The following is a 22,282-nucleotide window of genomic DNA, read 5'->3' on the forward strand; positions in this document are numbered from 1 at the left end:
TCACTCTCAGGCAAACCTTTAGGGCAAATGTCTCCCTTTTTAATTCAGAAGGGACTGGAGGGACTTGCTGGCTCTCCAAAGTCAGTAAAAAAGCTTCAATCTGGTGATATATTGGTGGAAACATACACATCTCAACACACTGAACTCCTGTTGCATTCAAAGGCTATTGGAAATACACCTATAGAGGTTACACCTCATACTACTTTGAATTCATCATGAGGAGTTATTGTTGAGAGGGATTTGAAGAACATCCCAGAGTTGGAGATTCTAGCTGGTTTCTCCACCCAAGGAGTTTCTGCAGTGAGGAGTATCTGCACTCACAAAGGTGGAATTAGGATGCCAACCAATGTCCTCTTTCTGACATTTGCATCACCACTTCTGCTTGCTACCATCAAGGCAGGTTATCTTAATTGCAGAGTATGGCCATACATTCTAAACCCTCTCCGATGTCAGCAGTTCAGTCACTCAAAGACGTCATGTTGTGGTTCCTTGATGTGTGCTCGTTGCAGTAGCAAGGACCATGATGCCTATGAGTGTGAAATGGACCCTCATTGCATCAGTTGCAATGGCTCTCACCTGTCCTACTTTTGTTCTTGCCCTAAATGGTTGGAAGAAAAAGAGGTGCAGTGTTTGAAAACAATTTATAACATTACCTCTCCTGAAGGCTTGAAAATTGCTGTCCACCACCTCATCTCAGACGTATGCTGCTGCACTTCGTTCAACAGCTACTGTGGGAGTGCAGATAGATCTCTCTGTGCCTCCTAAAGAATCATTTTCCAAATAAATGAAAAGTCTTTTGACCTCCATAGTTAAAAAGGTTGATGAATCAACTTCATCACCCATTTTTGTCCCTTCCATACATTTCAACAAATCCCAAGATTCCCTTCCTGTGGTTTTGGGCACAGGTATTTCCTTGGATACGTCTTCTTCTCCCATCCTACGATGCAGAATGATCATTTGTTCACGTCCTCAGTCACTGGAATCTTCTTCCAACAGCAAAGACTTACCCAATTGACCTACAGCAGGATCAATGGAGGTCGATAAACCTCCCTTGAATAAGGAAGGTAAGGAAAAAAGACGTGGTCGTAAACAGAAGGGTTCTCTGCCCAATTCGCCTACAAGTAAATAAAAATGGCCACCCTGATATTATGGGACTGTTGAGGTTTACGTTCTTATCTAGATGGCATAAAAACACTGATTGCTTCCTACCATCCTGTTTGTCTCTCCTTATAGGAAACATTTCTGAAACCTGCCGATACACCCCCTGGTGGTTTTCTTTATACAGAAATGACAGGCTGTGTGATGGATGAGTGCATGGAGGAGTGGTACTGTTGGTTGATCAGCATGTGCTCACCCTTTCTTTGCCACTCGACACACCTTTGGATGCTGTAGCCATCTGTTTTTCCTTCGGTCATACCATCACTGTTTGTTCTCTCTATCTGTCACCTGGAGAGACATATGATCAATCAGACCTTGATGCTCTCAGTGAACAGTTGCTGTCTCCCTTTTTTTATCCTGGGGGACTTTAATGGACATCATCCTCTCTGGGGAAGTGCTGGTATTGATAGGAGGGGCTGCTCTGAAGAGTGTATGCTCTCTGATCACAATCTTTCTCTTTTCAATACTTGTTTTTTACTTATTTTCATGCACCTAGTCAGTCCTTTACTGCTATTGATCTGTTAATTTTCTGCTCTTCATTATTTTCCCATTTTTTTGGAGGGTTGACAATAATCCACAGGGCAGTGATCATTTTCCTATAATCTTGAAAGAGACTGGCCGTGGTTGATGCCACTCGACCCGAGTACCCCCGGTGGAAGTTTGGTCAGGCAAACTGACCCTCTTTCACTGCTTTCGCAGAACTTAATCCTGCTAATGTCTGCAAGCCATCAATAGACGACTGTGTGGCAGCAGTAACTAACTGTATTATACAAGCAACTGCTCAATGTATTCCTATAATCTTGACACGTTTTCCACTATATCCTCATCTATGATGGAATCCTGCCTGCCACGTGGCATGGAAGGCTAAAAAATGAGCCTGGGATACTTTCCGTAGATATCCCACACTCTCAAACCACATTGCTTTCCAGTGGGCCTGTGCACATGCTCGATGAGTAAGATGTCAAAGCCAGAAGGAATCTTGAATAAAGTTCACAACCAGCATATCCTCTACCACCAATTCCAAAGTCATTTAGGACAAGAATTGAAAGGTCAGTGGGCAATATCACTCTGCCACCCTCTCGATCTTGCTCTCTGATGGCCAGGAAGTAACTGATACCCAGAGCGTCGTTGATACTCTAGGTGAAAGCTTTTGCCAGGTATCTAGCATTTCTGCCTTTTCTTCCACTTTCTTAGCCACTAAGACTCAGGCAGAGCAATCACCTCTTTCCTTTCTAGCTGATTGTCTCTATGACAATCATCGTTCCTTTACACTGGTGGAACTCAAACTGGCCCTTCATTGGTCTGGCAGTACATCGGTTGGACCTGATGATATACACTATGAGATGCTGCATCATCTATCTCCTGCTTCTCTTGCTGTATTTCTGTTTTTTTTAACCAGATCTGGCAGGGGAATGTTCTTCCTGATGCCTGGTGCTGGGCTATTGTCCTTCCTTTCTCCAAGCCTGAGAAGGATCCCAAGATTCCTTCATACTATGTCCGATTGCTTTGAGGAGCTGTCTCTGTAAGACCTTAGAGAGGATGGTTAATGCTCGTCTTGTTTGGTTCCTCGAATCAAACAACCTTCTCTCGCCTACCCAGTGTGGGTTCTGGACGACAGTGCTCCACCATGGCCCATCTGATTTGACTTGAAATGCCAATCAGAGAATCATTTCTCAAATGACAACAACTTGTTTCAATATTCTTTGACATTGAGAAGGTTTATGATACAACATGGAGGTATGGAATTTTGCGAGACCTCCATATATTTGGGTTGCGTGGCCATTTGCCCATGTTTATTAAAAAATTTTTAATGGACAGGATATTCTGAGTTTGTGTAGGTTTGACACTTTCCCATTCTTTTCTACAGGAACTTGGAGTCCTTCAGGGCTGTGTTCTGAGTGTTACACTTTTCAGTATGAAAATTAATGCCATCACTGAACAACTCTTTCTCTCTGTTGCAAATGGGCTCTATGTTGACAACTTTCACATCTCATGTCAGTTGTTGAACATGAGGTATATTGAATGGCAGCTACAGAATGTCCTTAATTGTTTACTGAAGTGGACCACAGCAAATGGCTTTACCTTCTCTCTCTCTCTCTAAAACCGTTTGCTTGCACTTTTGCCACCAATGGGGTATTCACCCTGATCCTGAACTCCATATTGGCAAAGTTGTGCTGCCTGTGGTCCCTGAAACAAAGTTCTTGGGGCTTATCTTTGACCATAAGCTGATCTTTATATCACACATCTAGCAGCTACGGGTCAAATGTACAAGAGCACTGAACATCCTCTGTGTCCTCTCTTCCACCACATGGGGAGCAGATCGATGTTCTGTGCTAAAGATATATCATAATCTTATTTGTTCAAAACTTGGATCACTTGTCTGTGGCTCTGCCAATGCTCTGTACTGGGCTAGACTTTCAGACTTCGCTCTGTACACTTTCCCAGTTCAGAGCTTAAACATAGGGTCTCATGTACCTTCTTTGCATCTCTGCCATTTGCAACTGTCTTTACTGCATGCTTTGAAACTTCATTCCTTACCAAAACATCCCATCTGGTGTTGTGTTTTCCTTTCTCAATGGGCCATGCTTTTTAGCAATGCCAGACGGTCTGCCATTGTTTCTTTTGACCTTCATATCCAGACATAGTTATGTGAATTGGGTCTGTCCTTGAATAACATTGCTGTATCCACTGGTCAGCCCATCCCACCATGGCTTCTTACAGTCCCCAATTGCAACCTGTCTTTAAGTCATCTGAGAAAAGTAGACACTCCTGATTGAAAATACTGTCTGCTATTTGCTAAACATCTTTCAAACCATCCTTCCATTCCTGTTTATACAGATGGTTCGAAATCAGGTGACTGTATGGACTATGCCGTGGTTCGGTGGTTGTGCGCAGAATCCCCTCTATACCTTCTGTGTACACTGCTGAACTGTATGCGATTTCTCTTGCCCTGGATCACGTAGAAGCTAATCAGTACTCGAACTGTACAATTTATACTGACTCGCTTAGTTCTCTACTGGCCCTGGAATCACTTCACGTTAGTTCACACCCTGTTCTTGCCAATATTCAAAACCGACTGGCCCATTTCTCTTTAACATCTACCTCTGTCCAGTTTTTTGGATACTGGGCCATGTTGGTATTTGTGGGAATGAGCTCACCAACACCTCAGCTTAATCTATTTGCTCTGGCACTATCACTGCCGTGTCTGTCCCATACATGGATTATGGCCCCGTATTTAAGGCTTGGCTCCATGCCAGTTGGCAGTCGACTTGGAGTAAGCAACGCAAAACAAGCTTTTACAAATAAAACCCTATATTGAACTTTGGCTGTCTCATTCCCGTAAGGATCGGAAAGAGGAAGTTGTTCTAAGTAGACTATGCTACGCATTGGTCACAGTTTTGTAACTTATCATTTTCTTTTATCTGGAACTGATGCACCAGTGTGTAGTTTGTGTAACACTCAGGTCACAATTAGCCATATTTTACTTTCTTGTCATCGTTACGACTCTCAATGACGGCACCATTTTAAACATGTTCTGTCTCAAGGGTTATCCATAACGTTAGACAGTGTTATTGGTGATAGTGATGCTGTCCACCTTGGTAATGTTTTTAGTTTTTTAAAGGCCATTAATCTTTTTAATGCCATTTAATTTTTTTAATTTATACATTACACCTTTTAATGTGGCTCCCTTTTAAAAATCACAGTTCATCTAGTTTGATTTGAAATTAGAAACTGACCGTAACATTAAGTAGCTCTAAACCAGGACTGGAAAGGCCAAATTTAGGTGACTGACAGTGGTTTTTGTATTTACCTGTTGGTCTCCCTGGCAAGTTATGGTTATTACAGTCACCCTACAGAAAGTCCTTTACAACTTGACTCACTGTAGTTTATCTCTTGACATTGTAGACTAGATGTAAATATTGGTTTTATGCTATTTATTTTTTAACTTTCTGTTTTACCTTAATTTCCTTTTATGAATTTTACTGAATTTACATTAACCTTTTTACGAGACGTTTGGTGCATATAGCCTAGCTGCTTTGTGCCATAAAACACTAAATCAACCAAACAACCAATCAAACATGTCTGAACTCTCTTTTTCCAAATTATAGATTTAAATAGTAGTTAACTCATTGAACAATTGGTTTCAGCTGTGGACCTTTTAGACAAGATGCTGACCTTTAACCCTCACAAAAGAATAACAGTGGAACAGGCTTTGGCTCATTCATACTTCCAGGAATACTACGATCCAGCTGATGAGGTAATTGTTTATTTGTAATATTTTATTATGCTATAGTAAGCTAATTCTGTTCGTCAGTCAAATGCAGTCAGAATCATTGAGTATGGTTTCTATACTATTTCTGTATTTCTGTTCAAAGTTTCTAAACAATTTGTTTAGACTAAAACTTTCAGGTAATCATTAATGTGGTTAAGAATAGTCACAACACCGTGTATAACGTAACCAGCTAATGCATTCTAACCATTGTATGTAAGGAATCAATAAAAGTGTACTTAATTGGATATACTGACTGCCAGGATGATTTTTAGTATTTCTTTTTAGTACATAGCTTGCTGTGATGGAAAGTTAATATTAATTGGAAGTTGGTTCCATGCAGGCTCGGCTGTGGATTTTCTTCCTTGGGGCATTTGGGGATGCAGTTAAGCTCTTGTTGACTCTTCTTGACAATTTAAAAACAAAAAACTTTTTTTTTAAACTGCTAGGGAGAAATAATCTGTATGATTCACTCTGAAATTTGGGGGGTGTTGACCCACCCCCATAGTTCCAGTTGTGATTCCATGTGTTGAATTCCACAGTAGACATCAATTTATGGCCCATTTCATTGTCTTTATTTCCTGAGTATATTGTCACATTGGGAAAATTAAAGACTGAAAGTGTAAATGTATAAAAACAGCTTGTGATCAGAAAGTATATCATTTTTGTAAGGAGCAGATATCTATCTGGTAAATAAAATAAACTGTGTACGTGTTGGTAATTACACTTTTCATTGTTGGGGAACTTTATCATGTCCAAAGCATACAAATTCTGTTATTTTTTAATTGATTCTCTTTCATGTTTATGGTGCAGCCAGAGACGTAACAAAAACACTTACGTGTTTCTGATTCTACAAATTCCATTCAGATTTTAGGCCTAACGTATTGGTGATATAGCATGGAGCATAGGCATAGTAATTGCAAAATAAATCAATAACTCTGTGTTCAATGCTATTAAGGGAATGATTTGTCTTCCCTTGTTTGTATGCATCTGATTTTAGGCTTTGCATCTAGCACAAAACCTGATTCTTAACCCATTCATTGTGGTCGTCACGTATTCAGGTCAGACTTTTCGTCATTCTGTACACTGTAACTGTGTTGTATGTGGATTCCATTAATGTTATTAGGAGGACTAATGAGAAAAGGCAGAAAATGATTGACCAATTGTTGAATAACAATGCTCGGGTGGGTGGGGAGTACCTCAACACTCATATAAGTACCTCTCACCAGTTGGTGTGGAAAGTTGAAAATTGCAATCCTATATATACTGGCAGCTGCAGTGAATGGGTTGTCTCATTTTTATATGCTTTAGAGAATAAGTCGTTTGCTGGAAACACCCATCAACATTTAAAAACTGACATAATTATAAATTATTATAATGCTAAATACTTTTTTTTTTTAAATTTTAGTCATGGAAGGGATGGAAATGAAATGTTACTTTTTGTTGTATTCATCTGGTTAGTTAGATAATGTCAGATAATTCTGGTTAATTGGTATTTCTGTAGTTGCTTGTTGTGATGTAGAAGAAGGGAATTTTCAATAGCCATGGTATGTGAATTCTTTTAAGCAGGATGAGAGTAAATTAATTTGTGAAACCTTTTGTTTTCTTCATTCTTATTAGTTATACTTTTGAACAACAGCAATGTGTGGGGTAAGTGTCTTATCCGATTCATTTTTAGTACTTGTTTGGGATCTGTAAGTCTATCCTCAAATTGAAATTATTTTAGACAGGATCAGAATAATTAATCTATGAGCCCTTGGGCATGTTCAAGTACTTCTATTAAAAGTGTTTTATTTCTTGAGTCCAAAACTATAATTAGATAATGAGCAAATGGGCAAAAGGTTTTTACCTGAGAAAAACAAACAAATTTGGAGCCGTTCTGTGACTGGCTGTTCTATGGCTAAAAATCTTTTCAGTGCAAAATTTTTAGGGTATGTTTTGACTTTTGTTTTTAGATTGAGATGAAAGTGTCACATTTATATTTTTTGTTTACATGTTAGATGACTGCATATTTTTATTATGAACATTAGATTTTGTTATTTTTCTACTAGTGTAGTGGAGTAGAGCATGTTAGTTTGCTCCTGTCTGTTCATTTGTTCTTTTCCTTTAGACTGGTTATTTCAAAGTTGGTTGGATTAATTTTGACCACTTGTGCTGCTGGCACTATGTATGTTGTTTTTAACATGATTTAACCTTCAAATGTCACTAGGTACATTAAAATTCTTCCCTAACTTTCTGTAATGATATTTTAGTATAGGATGAATGGATATTCATTAAGCTTATGCATAAGGTACTATATTGAATTCTCCAGAACTTATTTTCTTTTAAAGGTCATGGGTCAAAGGTCAAGGTCAACCAGTTTTGGGGGGTTGGGATTTAATGCACAGCATAGTATGGTGAGGGCATATTTTCTGAGGCTTATAGTATAATGACTGTTGTGACCCAACAGCATTCTCTAACTGTCTCTTTGTGGGTTGAGTTATAATTTTTAGGCAAAGATTGGGCCAACAATATTTGAATGTATGCTAGCACTCTGTAAAACATTGTTGAGTCTTAATCTCAAGATCATAATCTGAGGATTGCGGTTCGAATCCCCGTCACACCAAACATGCTCGCCCTTTTAGCCGTTATAATATGATGGTCAATCCCACTATTTGTTAGTAAAAGTAGCCCAAGAATTGGCGTAGATGGTGATGACTGGCTGCCTTCCCTCTAGTCTTACACTGCTAAATTAGTGACAGCTAGCACAAATAGCCCTCGTGTAGCTTCGCACGAAATTCCAAAACAAACAAATCAACAAACTTACTCTCAAGAATCTTCTACAAACTTAGAGCACAGGCAGACTCGTGCAATACACATTTAACAATATACATTACATACAGTAAACTGAAACATATATTGATATTAAAGTAAGTGTATAACAGTAAATCCATTTCACCAGTCTGTGCCCGAGAGTGTTTTGTAAGAGTGACAATGAAATCATACTCTTCAATCTGAGAAGAGTAATCAAAAAGTAAGTGATGTTGGCTACCAATTGCTCAAGTCTATTACTTCAAAATTGAGAACAGCTGAGACAGATGGTTGTCATCTAACTTTGTAAGTAACACAAGTTCAGTTTGTGTGTTTGTACACAAGTTTTTCTTTATTTAGCCTGTTGCTGAAGAACCTTTCCGGTTTGAGATGGAACTAGATGACCTTCCAAGAGAAAAGTTAAAGGAATTAGTGTTTGAAGAAACTATTTTGTTTAAACAGAAAATGCAGCAGCAGTTGTAAGATTTTTAGAGCAAGGTCCCATCACATGCCACAGTTTTGCAAGTAAGTGTAATATTTTATTGTGTGTCCAGTGTGCTGTATATTTATTCCTCAGTGAGTATATCAACAGGACACAATAAATAGCACTGTAATGTATGTATGTACGTTTCTTTTTAAACTTATTTCACAAATGTTTCTTTCTCTTTGCATTTTCTTTTGTCTCACCATAGTTTGGGGACTGTTTTAAGAAGCTCCTTGGCTGGCCAACTGGAAAAAATACACAGTATTTTCAAGATTCATCTGTATTCTACTGTGCCAACTCAGATTTTTCTGTTGTTAAACTTTGTGTGGATAGTTGACCATACAGTTCAACTGTTTCCAGTTGAAATAGGATTTGTTTTTGGCACTCTCTTTGAAACTAGTCGAAGAGTTGTTACTTCAACTTTTTAAGTTTTGTACGTCACATCAGAGTTTGATTTTTGTTGTTTTAGTGCACAGTTGATGATGTATGATAGTTATTCCAATTAACATAATCCTTTTACTCAAGGTCAGGAGTTTGAACAGGTTTAAATATACATGTTATGCCGATAAGACATCTGTAAAAGTTAAGATGTTGAAACAGCCTTATTTTGTAAAAATATGGTTATCACTCATTATTAATAGACAACAATACATTACTCATTTTAAAGATTATGCAGTAAAAATGTGATTTTATAAACTTTCTGTTTTCTATTTATTTGTTTTTTTTCAAGATTTTTTTCTTTTAGAAATTAGGAAATATTACTTTTTTTCAAAACAAAAATTCTTTTGTTGTTGTTCAGGACTATGTGACTTACTCTTTTTTTTTTTTAAGATGTAAGGAAGGAAACCGTTTTGTAGAAAAATCATAAATGACATTTTCATTTACTGTAAAAAAATAAACTTTATGAGAAATATGATGTAGGCTCAATATTCCACTGTTTTAAATATGAGTTTAAATATCAAAACTTTCTGATTAACAAAAGGAGAAAAACTGACGTCAGTAGTAAATGTTTAAATTTTTTTAACCTGTTTGACTTTGTTTATTAAACTTTTCTTGTGCCATGAATGATATTGATTTCATAGTAGAAACAAATTTTATCTTTTTTTAACTTATTTAATTTTTAAAGACTTGTTTTGTAGATCAGATTTATAAGTTATGAAAGGATTGTTTGAATTTGTGAGTGAATGCAGGGAATACCATAATGTGAAAAACTTGTACTGATTATACTGACCAACCAGGATGAAAAAAGTACCGTATTGGGCCAATTATAAGGTGATGTTATTTTCATGAATAATTAAGCTGTCAAATTCAGTCACCTTGTAATCTGATCCAACCATGCTGTAACCCCTCTCACATTCCTGAAAGTCTAGAGAGCATGTATTTGCACATGCAGGCCAGATTACAATGCTTTTTTTTTTTTTTTTCCACAGTTTCTGAAAATGAGGGTTGTCTTATTTCTGAGGTTGGGCAAGTGCGGTAAAAATTGTATCGGATCACATAGTAAAATTTACTGAAACCTCTCATAATTAACAATAACCACAAATTTCACACATGTACACAGAAACAAGAACAGTTTGCAGTACAACATATTAATATTTTTAATCTCTTGAAACATGTAAGCTGTTTTGGTACAATAAATAAATGTGAGGATATTTAAAACTGTAAACATACTTTGTCACAGAAATTGGGAGGTTTGACAGTATACCACTGATGAGTGCGATAATACATCATCTCCATTGAGATACTCTATGTAATGTTAAGCAGGGGTAGATGTCTTAACTAATTGGTAAATAAGTGTTTATATAAATATATTTGAACATCTTATCAATCAATCTGATATGTTCTGTTTTTTTTTCTCCTGTTAAGTCCAGGAACTGGCCATATGCAGACAATATAACTAAATACTAAGTATCATTTTTAAAAAAAAGATGTGAACCATTGTTTAAGTATATTACTGAATAAAATTATCACAAGATAATAAATCAATATCAGTCTTGCCAGTTCTTGTGAAAGCACAAAAGTGATGTTTTCAATTTCAGATTTGAGAAAAACCATTCTAAAAGGTACTTGGTTTATGATCTCAAAGGCTATTAAATGTTTAACTATTAATATATATGACTTGACTTTCATCTTCTTTTTTTCCTTTTAAAGAACTTGTAATTTGCTCAAAAGTTTTTAAATTATTAACAGAATTTTTATTTAAGTGTCTAAATTCTGTCATTAAAAAATGAAAACATCTTTTTTTTTAAACAATTAGTGTTGCCAAGAAAAAAAAGTCAGTATTTTGAACATATTTAAGTTTTTTGCACTTATATTAAACAATTAATATGTGTCAGTTTCTAACAAGAAAGAGATTAAAATGCTGTTTAGATTAAAAACCACAAACCTTAGCATCACTTATGATATGAAGAGAGTACAACATATTGTAGTTAGGAGGACCTAACCTTAAGAATGGTTAAACCCAATAATATTTTAAAAGTGGGAAATAATTAATGCAACTTTGTAGAAAACAAAACAAAAACCAGCTACCAACAATTAATACAACACTTGTATCTGGAAGCTGAGTGAAAAGACCCATTTGTTGTTCTTAAAGATCAGGCTTAGCATGATCAGGTTGGTTAAGGTGTTTGATTCGTAATCTAAGGGTTATGGGTTCCACTCCCTGTCACACCAAACATGCTTGCCCTCTCAGCTGTGTGTGTGTGGGGTGATGGTCAATCCCACTATTTGTTGATAAAAGAGTAGCCAAAGAGTTGGCAGTGGGTGGTGATGACTAAATGCCTTCCCTCTTGTCTCACATTGCTAAATTATGGACAGCTAGAGCAGATAGTCTTCAAGTGGCTTTGTGCAAAATTAAAAAAACAAAAGCAAAACAAATCTTAACAACGGTGTAGTTTTCACTCTTGTCCTAAGTTAATGCATTTTATTTATGGATTATTGAAGTTTCTCCAGTTACTGAACTTATTTCAAGAAATATGTGAACATTTTGTGGTAATATTTTATTGTTTTTTTTTGTTTTTTCAGAATTTGCACTGCATAATAGAGTTACATAGACATTTTGACAAACGTAGAAAACAAATGACTCTTTTTGCCCAGATAATAATAAAAACACTATTTTATTTAAGTTGATATTTCGTCATTGTGGCTTCATGAGCATAAAATTCTTGTACTACTAGCTTTGGTGAAATATTGACCAAAATAAAAAAATGATTAATTAGGGATTAAAGGTCTTTTTATAAATTTACTGCTAAAATTTTCTGTTAATATTTTTTACTTAATGTGAGACCTAGCATGGCCACATGGTTAGGGGCCACTCAACTCCCAATCTTAAAGTTGTTGATTCAAATATCTGCCCCATGAAACACTCCTTTGCTTTCAGCTATGAGGACATTATAATGTGATGGTCAATACCACTACTTATTAAAGATTAACCCAAGAGTTGGTGGTGATGACTAGCTGCCTTCCCTCTAGTCATTCACTACTAAATTGGGGATGGTTAGCACAGGTAGACCTTGTGTAGCTTTGTGCTAAGTTCAAAACACATTTGTTATTGTGGAATGATTTTTTATAAGCTACCTTTATAGTATGCTTGAATAACAAACTGAGAAATCTTTGTTAGATACAGTATGGTTGCACATAAAAAAATAATAATATATCCTTGTGATTAAACTGTGTGTGTGTGTGTGAAAATAGATGGAATTTGTTACTAGTGTATATATTTAACTTTATTAAGATGACTTGTGCTAAATTTATTAGCACAGACTATGTGAAGATGTATAATTTTCTTTTCACGTTTTCTGCATAACATAAAAATGAATGATTTTTTAACAGTTTAAACTGGATTATGTAAATGTTTGAGTTGTGTGCAAGCCGGTAATACCTAATATGTGGTTAATCTGTATTGTTTGAACGAGTTGCATGTAATCTGATAACGCCTAAAATGTGGTTAATTGAACATGTTGCAATTTGCTGAAACAATTTGCATGTAATTCAATAACACCGAAAATATGGTTAAGCTGAATTATTTTAAAATGTTTATTGAGATTTGCCAAAATTGGTTGCATGTAATCCAGTAACACCTAAAGTATTACAGTATTTGATGATCACAAGATGACGTAGCATATATTTTATTCTGTTGCTTTGACAATCTGGATATTATAGTAACTTTTTTTTAAGTGCAAGTTGCTATATTTTTATAGTTTTTTTTATTGATTTCCACTGTTAAAAATACTACTGTACAGATTGTAGTTGTCAATATCTTGATGTTAATGAAAAACAACTTGGGCTTAGCATGGTTATTGTGGAGCAAAGAGTCCGTGATCTGTGTCCCCTTACCCTTACAAGTAAAATAAATAAAAAACATTGTGTTCTGCACTTTGTATTATAAGAGTGACAGTTAGATCCCTGTAAACCATCTGAGAGTATTTTATGATATGTATTCCCTTACCTTCACATGTAAAATAAATAAAAAAAGTACTCTGCACTTTGGTGCATTATAAGAGTGACAGTTAGATCCCACCAAACAGTCTGGTAAGAGTAGGGAGTAAACTAACCTGTTATTTCAAAATTAGAGATGACTAACACAGAAGACCCAAACTTCACTCATTATGAAGTTTAAAAAAACAAAGAAAATGGCTAGGCTAAGACATGACCTGGATGTGCATGTATTCAGTGTATTTGTACTAAAGCAAAAATGTTATTTTGGACAACTGCCTGAAGCATAGCAAAACATGTTCAGTGCTTATAATCAGCCAAAGAAAGAAAATTGTTCCGAATCTCTAAATACTTGGTATATTATAATCTGTGGTCTGTCGACAATAAATTAAAAACATTCTTTGTACTGTTACAGCTGGTCACCTTTTGCATTTTCCTCTGCAGTCTCTGGACAGTTCTGGTTTTGTGCCTAGACCAAAACGCTGCCTGTTGGAGAAAATGTGTATATGTGCTTGTGTATGTAATAACTGCCTTAACATGATATGGTAGAAACAGTCTCTGTTTTCTCAGCATGTAATGTTGCAGATTTTGCAAATGTGTATTTGATGGACATATGGAGAACTAAAGGTATGTTAAAGATTAGTAAAGTTGATTTAAAGGGGCACTTACTGGCTGGATCGTGTATTTGGAAGAATCTGTGTGTTGGAAAAGGTTTAACATAAATACCAGGTCTTTCTGTTTACTCTTGAACAATAGTTTGTCATATTTGAAGTGTTGAGGAAAAAGTTAAAAACCTGAAATGTGTAAGAGTTACCAACTTGTAACACTACCTAAAAATACCATGTTTTGTGTTTTTTCATTTCTTAAGGAAGGCAAATAGTGCTTGTAAACAATTTACTCTCACTTTTTAGTTGTAGCACGTAGTTTTATTTCTGTGTTATTAAAACTTCTAATATGCACTATAACTAGCACACACTTTAATGTCATTTTAAACGAAAATAATCCCCAGAAAAGAATGCAATAAATTATGTGTAAATGTCACGTGCATACGGTTATGTGCAGTGAAATAGTAGAACGAAGGAGATAATTGTATATTCAGTAATTTTTTAGGATGTTATTTTCTCATGTGTTGTTTAGGTAAATGTCTATTTTAATTAGTGTTGTCTGTCATGTTCGGATTGTTATTGCCCATGTTGTAGTGCATACTTGTGTAATAATTCTGTACATTTATGTGGTAACATCGTGGGTCGTAGCAGAAAATATCCCCCCCCAAACAAAAACAAAAGCAACATCTGAACATTCACAAACCCTTTTCTCTGAGTTTTGTGTCTCACTTGTGATCATCACCATGACACAGTGTTGTGGACTAAATCACTACACAGGCATGCAAGTTTATTACAAAGGTGTGTATGAAACCATAAGAGCAAAAGTCAAAATAAGTTTTGTTCGTGAGAATTTTCCTTACCATATAAATTCCTACATAGGGAAAGTTCCCCAGTTAAATTATATGCTACCATTATCGGGTTGCTTCTGGAATAAACATAGAATCTACATATGCCTGCTTGCATTTTCCGGACGCAATTGGTGTGTTGGCAAAAAGTTGAAATGACAGTAGTAAGTCTAGAATGCCTGTTCACTGTGTACCTGATACCATATAATCAATGTACCATCAAAATACTAGTGTTACTACTTAATCAAAGAGATGTATTTTTTTCTTTCTTTCTTGTTTGTACAGATTTTTAAATGTGATTTTTAGAGGGTTTGAAATTAAAATGTGTTGTCATGGTTATTGAAAATGTGTGTAGGCTATTGAAGCCAAATATGATGGTTCTAGATGGAAAATAAAAATATGAAAAGATGTAACATTTATCTGCTGTTTTAATTCTATAGGTTATTAGTAATCAGAAGAGGTGAAATGTTGTGAAATTCTAGAAACATGAAACTACAGAATTTCAATATGAGTGCATGTGCATCTTGCACACTTTTTAAAACCAGGGCATGGTTCAGTGCCTCCCTAAACTTTTGGTCTACTAAAATGCAAGTTCGCAAAATCTTTTATTATTTACACTCGGAAATTCTGTCAGTTTTTGTTTTTATGAAATCCCTTGCACTTACAAAGGTGGTTGAGAAGAAATCATCTAAGTAATGTATCATATTCAACAGTAATTATCATGATAGAATTTTAAATTAATTTCTCAAGAAAAATAAACATTCATCCAAAGATTCTTTATTACATTTTCATGTTTCTGTTTAAAAGAATTCAGTAAAAGTAATTATTTCTTTTATAAGTAATTTATAAGCTAAATATAATGCATATATTCAAAAGATATTTTATACATGCAAGTTGTTTGAAATAGTTAAAATTAATTTTATTTTCTGTCTTTAAGCCACACACTGTATATTATTTTCTTGCCATACAAATAAAAATATGAAAAGATGGAACATTTATCTGCTGTTTTAAATATACAGTGTGTAGATTAAGGACAGAAAATAAAATTAATTTTAACTATTTCAAACAACTTACATGTATATTATTTTCTTGCCATACAAATATGTTTTGGTGAATGTTTGTTTTGCTTTTGTAGTTATATTAAATTCACATGTGTGCGGTTTATCTTGCATACACATCAGCCAGACGTCCGTGTTAGATTAGCTTATTTTTACCTTCACTGAGTAAACTGATTTGCAATCTATATATATTTAAGATATAACTACTTGATATTTAAAAAAAAAACACTTTTTTTCTTTGCAACTTGTTTTATTGTTTGCAGAAGCCAGATGTCTCTTAAGTAATGGATATATACTTAACACTGTGGTTTAAAAGGATTTTGGCATGTGTTATGGAGGTATCTTATATCTGTTGTTGAAGGGTATTTGGTAAAATTCCACAAACATTTATTTACAGTACAAATATCACATAGATAAACAGACAAGGTATTTTCAAAAACGTTTATATATATTGAAATATTTACATTGCCTCTAGTACCATTCACAAACATCAATTTGACAGAGGAATCAAGAAAAACAACTATTTTATTTCATTACCACAACGAGGCATTCTCAGCATAGCAATATCAGTAGAAATGGTAACTACGACTTTCACCAGAACTCAATTTTATTTTGAATCAATTATATGAAATGTGTGCAAATTAATCTTTCCATTCTTATTAAACACTTTGGTTCAATCCACATTCACTGTTGAATGAACCTTGGTGAATACTAGCTGTTGATTGGAAATATGTAACGATGCTCAATAAATCACATTATAGCTGCTAGCTTACTTTTTTTTTACATTATTTATTTTTAAAATGTTTACCATCTATCAATTTTTTATGTTTCATAATGCAGTGGAAGATCAGTTTTTTTACGACACTATGAACATTCCACTTCTAATGATAGACAAAATCTTATATTTCCTTACAAGGAAAAGAACATTTTTAAAATATATTTATATAAAAAATATCTCAAAGAATATGACAGGAAATGAGTGTAAGACTGACATTACATAAGTTTATACAATTTCATAGTATGCATTACCATTTTATAGTTAATATAATTACATACATGCCACATTTATCACAAAATGTAGTCTTTTATCTTTTTCTCTCTGCACAAAAAACGTGGATGTGCCTTTACATGAAGTAAAAAAGAAATATTTTTAACACAAACCTTAATTTGGGGTTGTCATTGCTTCGTTGTATAGTACTGGTTAGTAAGAAGAGAAAGAAACGAGACTACAAATGCAATAAAACAAAGAAATTTGAACAGTTTTTGGTATTCAAACATATAAATTACTTCAGTAATGATTATATTATTACATGCAATATTTTGCATTTTATAGCTGTTTTGGTCTTTCTCAGGTCAGCTGTTAGTGTTCAAGCCATGAAAGATTTCAGAATATCACATACAACAAAATGAAAGTGAACAGTACACACACACACAAAATTGAATGTAATCTAGTGTGTTTCAGAAGATGATGAATTCATTTCTGCTCACATTTGAAAAATATATACATGCAGTTAGGTTTAAAAAAAAACCCAAAGAAACTGGAACTTGTACTTCCCAATTGGCAATTTAAAAAAAACAACTTAAAAACTTACCATGCAAGTAGTGGTAATATAGAGATGTATATATAGTGAAAAGTTTATAGATGAATGAAATACCTAAGAAAAAGGTAAAAGCTTTTATTCTTTACTAAATGTAAATATTTTCACCCAAGTTGGATTATTCAGATATCATTTGTCTGTAAAATTACAAATAAAAAAATATATGAACTTAATAATTTTAACAGTTACATCTTGGCTGGAGCATTTTTCTTTTTGCTGTACTTTACTGTTTGAAAATTATTTTTTATATGGAAAATTACAAATTATACATCCAAACAAGTACTGAAATGTTCACTCAGTGGAATATCGAGCGACGACGGACACCAAATTCATTGAGGTTAATTATTCGTGCTATCTCAGTTTCATTTTAACTTGACTAACGTTCACCCATTATACACTACTGAATCTTTTCAGACTTGCAGTTCACATCGGCACTAATTTTTAGTTCTTTTAACTGTGTAATATTTTTCTTAGGTGTAGGATCTTTCATGTGTTGACTCTTAATATTCCAATAATGTGTAAAATTACACTGAATTTATTTTGAGATGTTTTGGATTGTGTGTGGTCATAAGATGGATAGTTCTTTCCTTTTGGCTTCTATAATTTATAAAATGTAGTTATAAAGATTTTAATAGAAATCTTTTCAAGATCTCCTAGTCTTCTAATAGTAGGAAAGTACACAATTTTCTGTAAAGTAACCTAGAATATGGCTTAAATTCACCATAGCAAAATTTGGACTGTAGGATGTGTAAAAGTGTTAAAACTCACTCTTCTGTAAGAATGGATCTAAACTTTTTTAAATTTGGTCTCATAATTGGAGAACATTTTAAAAATTTTATTGAATTGTACAGAATCATTTTATTTTAATGGATGACATAAATAAAAGTTGAAAAATGGCTGAACATAATATCATTGTAATTTTTTTGTAGTAGATGTGTGTAGAGATATTTTTGCCAGATTTCTTTATTAGTATATTACAAAAGCTAATTTATTGTCATCAATTTCCATGGTGATATTTGAGGTCTGTGGGATTTCAGGGAAAAAATAAAGAACTGACAGAATATTTTCCTGTTAGTTATGACGTTTTTTTTGTTATATTTGAATGTTTGTGGTCCACAACGGTTTAGGAAGGCAGTGAACTGTTTGCAGGTATTGAAAAAGTTGAGAAACGTCTGTTTAGACAATTTTATTTATTAAAAAAAACAAAACAGTATCCACTGTTAATTTGTACATGTTATGTAAATGCCTCTTACAGTTTCTTTATGTATATTTAGGAAATTCATTTTCAAAATCTTTATAGTTTTGACTAATTTTACTTCCAAGTATCCTATAATTAAAAGAAAAAATATCATGTATGACTTTTTCCAGCTAACACTATTTGTTAAAAAATATTAAGTTTGAATACATTTTGATCATTGTAATTACTAGATTTTTAGTCATATTCTCAATAGTTCAGTGCTAACTTTTAGTCTACCAGGGTCCTGTCAAAGGTCTCGTGTTAAACTAACTTCTATTTCTACAGGTCTCTGCCAGGCCAGGTGGTTAGGACACTTGACTTGCGATCTGAAGGTGGCAGTCTCTTAAGAAACATTTAACATTATGCCATATTAATACTCATACACTAATTATTCCAAACTGCCTCTAGTTAAATTGATGGTCTGAAAGCAAGATAATCTTAAAATGTTTCATCTGTGGAAAGGTCAATATGTCACTGCTAATTCTCTAAGTGGTACGTGTATCCATCAAGTACATTAACCAATTTAATTAGAAGAAAACTTGTCCTTGCACATAAAACTCATTTTTTTCAGGAGAGTAATTCTGCACCTTTTGCTATGTATTAAACATTTATGTTTTATTATGCATAACTCAGATTACCCATTTCTCATGTTTCATTCTAATATAAAACAATTTTCAGTATCATCTTGCTGAGGATTAATATACTTTTATTCACTTCACAATGGTAGTTATTAACTTTTTACTTATAAAAAAGAATTTAATATATATCATTTATGTGTTATTGGATGGAATAATTAAGTTGCAATTTATTTTTTTAAAGCTATGAAATCATTTAGGGAACAGTCATTTATCACTATGTGTGACAATTACAAGTACTTTATTCCTTGTGCTGCTATTTACACGTGAAAATTATGAGTTGAGTACCCTAACCACCCATCCATTGTGAGGCCATGAGAAAACAAAGTTAAAGAAATGGTCACTGGTTTGGGATCAGTTTCGAAGGTATATTCTATAGTTGGCTAATGATAATTTTAAAGCATGTGGTCTATAATGCCATGGATGTGTGTGGCTAGTGGTCATAATGTTGATTGTAAATCTGTGAAATAGAACTATGAATGGTGGGCTTGTAACTTGAGTCCGTTGTTCTGTTGAATATCTCCCATCATTCAAGTGATTTATTGGACCACAAATAAAATAGCTTTATGACATTTTAATGTACTGTGTTATCAGTACCTACATAGACAGGATAAATATTTTCACAAACTGTGTATATAATTGTTAATTACTGCCATTTTTTACAGGAAAACAAGATTATTGTGCAGAGAACTAAAGATTGGACACTTTTCTGTGTAGGTAAATTATGACCTCTTCCAATAACAGTTAAAGTAGGATTGTTACACTGAAAATTTAGCATCTGTAGAGAATTTAAGTGAGAAACTACTTTCTATATTTTAAACATGAGGGAGAATTTTCAACAAAGAAACATGGTGGTTTGTAGTACAGTGAGTTTGATATGTGTATAAGCAGAGAAAATTTACACAAAAATCTTTTAGTAGCCATTTTAGAACTGGCAACTGGTTTTCATGGTGCAATAGGTGTGATATTCTGTGGATTAGCATAGCTGTGGGAACTACAGACTTGTGGCTCACCGTAATAAGTAATAATGTTTTATTTATCTTTTCTTAGTTTTAACTTTTATTTCTCCGTAAAAACTTTAATCTGAACTAGTCTCGAGTTGGCTGGTGTTTATGTAAGCCAAGAATTTTTACATCCAGGTAGCAACCACATAGGATGGGCATGGTCGGAAATAAAACTCGTGACTTTCTGGTTGAGAATCCAGCACCCTAACCACCTGGTCATTTTTATTACCAGTGAGTTATAATTCATTTAAACTAAACTTTTTTTTTTTAAATCATGATAAAATTGACAGCACAAAGACAAATAATAGTATTATTTCAAATGGCTAAAATGTTTGTATCCAATTATATACACGTAACTCCTTATATTATAAATCTTTCCCTGTGACAGGTGTATATACAAGATACAACTTTTGTTATGTTCCTGCAGTATAATGTTAAGTAAACATTCCAAAGAATGGAAATGAAACATATTCAATAATTTTATAATCATTTAAAACATCGGAAACCTTGCATATTAACATGATAGATACATGAACAGTTATTTTTATTATTATTTTCATACAGTCAGGGAACACGATCCCTTGTGAAGTAGTTCATCCAATTATTTCAACAGTGGTAAGCTTATGCACCATATGAACATGGCACTGGTAAGATTTGATCTCTACAGCTGTTCTAAATAGAGAGAAGGTAAAATGGAATATAAAACTGTTCTAAATAGAGAGAAGGTAAAATGGAATATAAAACTGTTTATATTATCATTTCTGATGTGGTTTTTTTTTCCTTTTTATACATGACTGAGCAAAGAGCAGATATCCCATATACAGTAGGAAAGGAGAAAAAAGTTTTTTTCTTTCAAGCACACTTCAGTTTTACATATCAATTATAAAGAAAAGTACTTGTTCATACACACACACACACAGAGCACGTGAGAACAATAACTTGCTTATGAACTAGAGACCATGTCAAGAAAATCTTTAGAACTATTATCCTTGTTTGTCTTATTGTTAATATTACAAATACACCACAATAAAAATTACTGTGTGTGCAGTGAAATTCACAAAAACGAGCACTTACTATAAGTCTGTGGCAAAGAATAATATAGTCTTTAATGGGTGAATGAATAATGAAAACTGGTTAACTGAAATATGTACAAAATTGCTGACAGGAGTTTAAAGGCACGTACACACAAACACAATAAGAAACATTTCTCTGAACTTTCAATTATGAGTTAATTTAAAATACCTTTCCTGTAGACCAGCTGATAGTAATAATAATAATTATAATGAAATAATCTATAAAGTTAAAAACAATTTAACAAAATCCAAAACATTTTCCTAAAATCTCTCCTTTATTAATGACTAGAACTAATTGCTTCGGTCTTAAATTTGAAAGGATGTTTGAATGGCTAGCTGGAAATGAATTAGAAATTTTTCCAAGTCTTAGAAAAAGTGCTGCAAGGAACATTGTTAGGTGTTCACGATCTCCATAAAGGTTTAAGAAAATTTTTCATTGATGAAAAGATGCTTTTCCTTTCATATTTTGGAGAGATAATACCTTTTTTTCTGTCTCTTCTCACTTTGCCATCTGTTTCAAAATTCTTGCTTTGTTTAAGAGATCCTGATTCTGGTTTTAATGCAAGTGTTGTAGGTCGTTTGTTACCAGAGTTGTGGCCCCCTGCCTGATGAGTAGTGGCCTCCGTCAGCAGGACGGGAAGGCCGTTCTGGCCCTCGATCGTAGGGTCCACGGTCCGAGATGCATCTCCCTCTGTCTTGTGGAGGAATATGGTCCTTTTCAGAGCCTGCGGCTGGGTGGGATGTGCCTCTGGGATACTGGGATGGTGGTTCTCGAGTTTCTGTAAAACGTCAAGTGTTGAGTTTTCATTCCAAGATGAATCAATTAAAATAAGTTAATTTTCTCTAATGCTACTGGAGCAAATTAGTTGTTTGCCTCAAAAGGTATAATTTTTTTCAAGGCTATTAATAAATATACTATCTATAAAACAACTTGTTTCTCTTGGGAAAAGCAGTTCGATTTTGGTAGATCTGTTATGTACACAAAACTAAGCTTCTAGCTATATAATTCATTAGTTTTTCTACCAATTGCAACTGAAAAAGATTAATATATAATTAGTCAACATTTGATGTTTCAAGTATAAAAACAAAAT

The 22,282-nt window shown here is 34.0% G+C and overlaps 2 protein-coding genes across 12 annotated transcripts in view; one reads left to right on the forward strand and one right to left on the reverse strand.

Moving 5' to 3' along the window:
• LOC143253800 (mitogen-activated protein kinase 1-like) overlaps positions 1–14,999 on the forward strand; it is a 37,147-nt gene extending 22,148 nt beyond the window's left edge. Inside the window, exons 9-11 of the mRNA XM_076508199.1 lie at positions 5,307–5,416; positions 8,579–8,743; positions 8,911–14,999. Coding sequence (XP_076364314.1) covers positions 5,307–5,416; positions 8,579–8,701 — 233 coding nt within the window. The 3' untranslated portion in view covers positions 8,702–8,743; positions 8,911–14,999. The remainder of the gene's footprint in view (positions 1–5,306; positions 5,417–8,578; positions 8,744–8,910) is intronic.
• A 2,808-nt stretch (positions 15,000–17,807) lies between these two features.
• LOC143253797 (RIMS-binding protein 2-like) overlaps positions 17,808–22,282 on the reverse strand; it is a 149,128-nt gene continuing 144,653 nt past the window's right edge. For 9 of the 11 annotated variants that reach the window (XM_076508189.1, XM_076508190.1, XM_076508188.1 and 6 more), the window contains one exon: positions 17,808–21,970. In XM_076508189.1, the coding sequence (XP_076364304.1) occupies positions 21,593–21,970 (378 nt within the window). In that variant the 3' untranslated portion in view covers positions 17,808–21,592. The remainder of the gene's footprint in view (positions 21,971–22,282) is intronic. The other 2 variants (XM_076508191.1, XM_076508192.1) reach the window with 2 other exon arrangements.

This window comes from Tachypleus tridentatus, chromosome 6, assembly GCF_004210375.1.
Source record: "Tachypleus tridentatus isolate NWPU-2018 chromosome 6, ASM421037v1, whole genome shotgun sequence".
Lineage (NCBI taxonomy): Eukaryota > Metazoa > Arthropoda > Merostomata > Xiphosura > Limulidae > Tachypleus > Tachypleus tridentatus.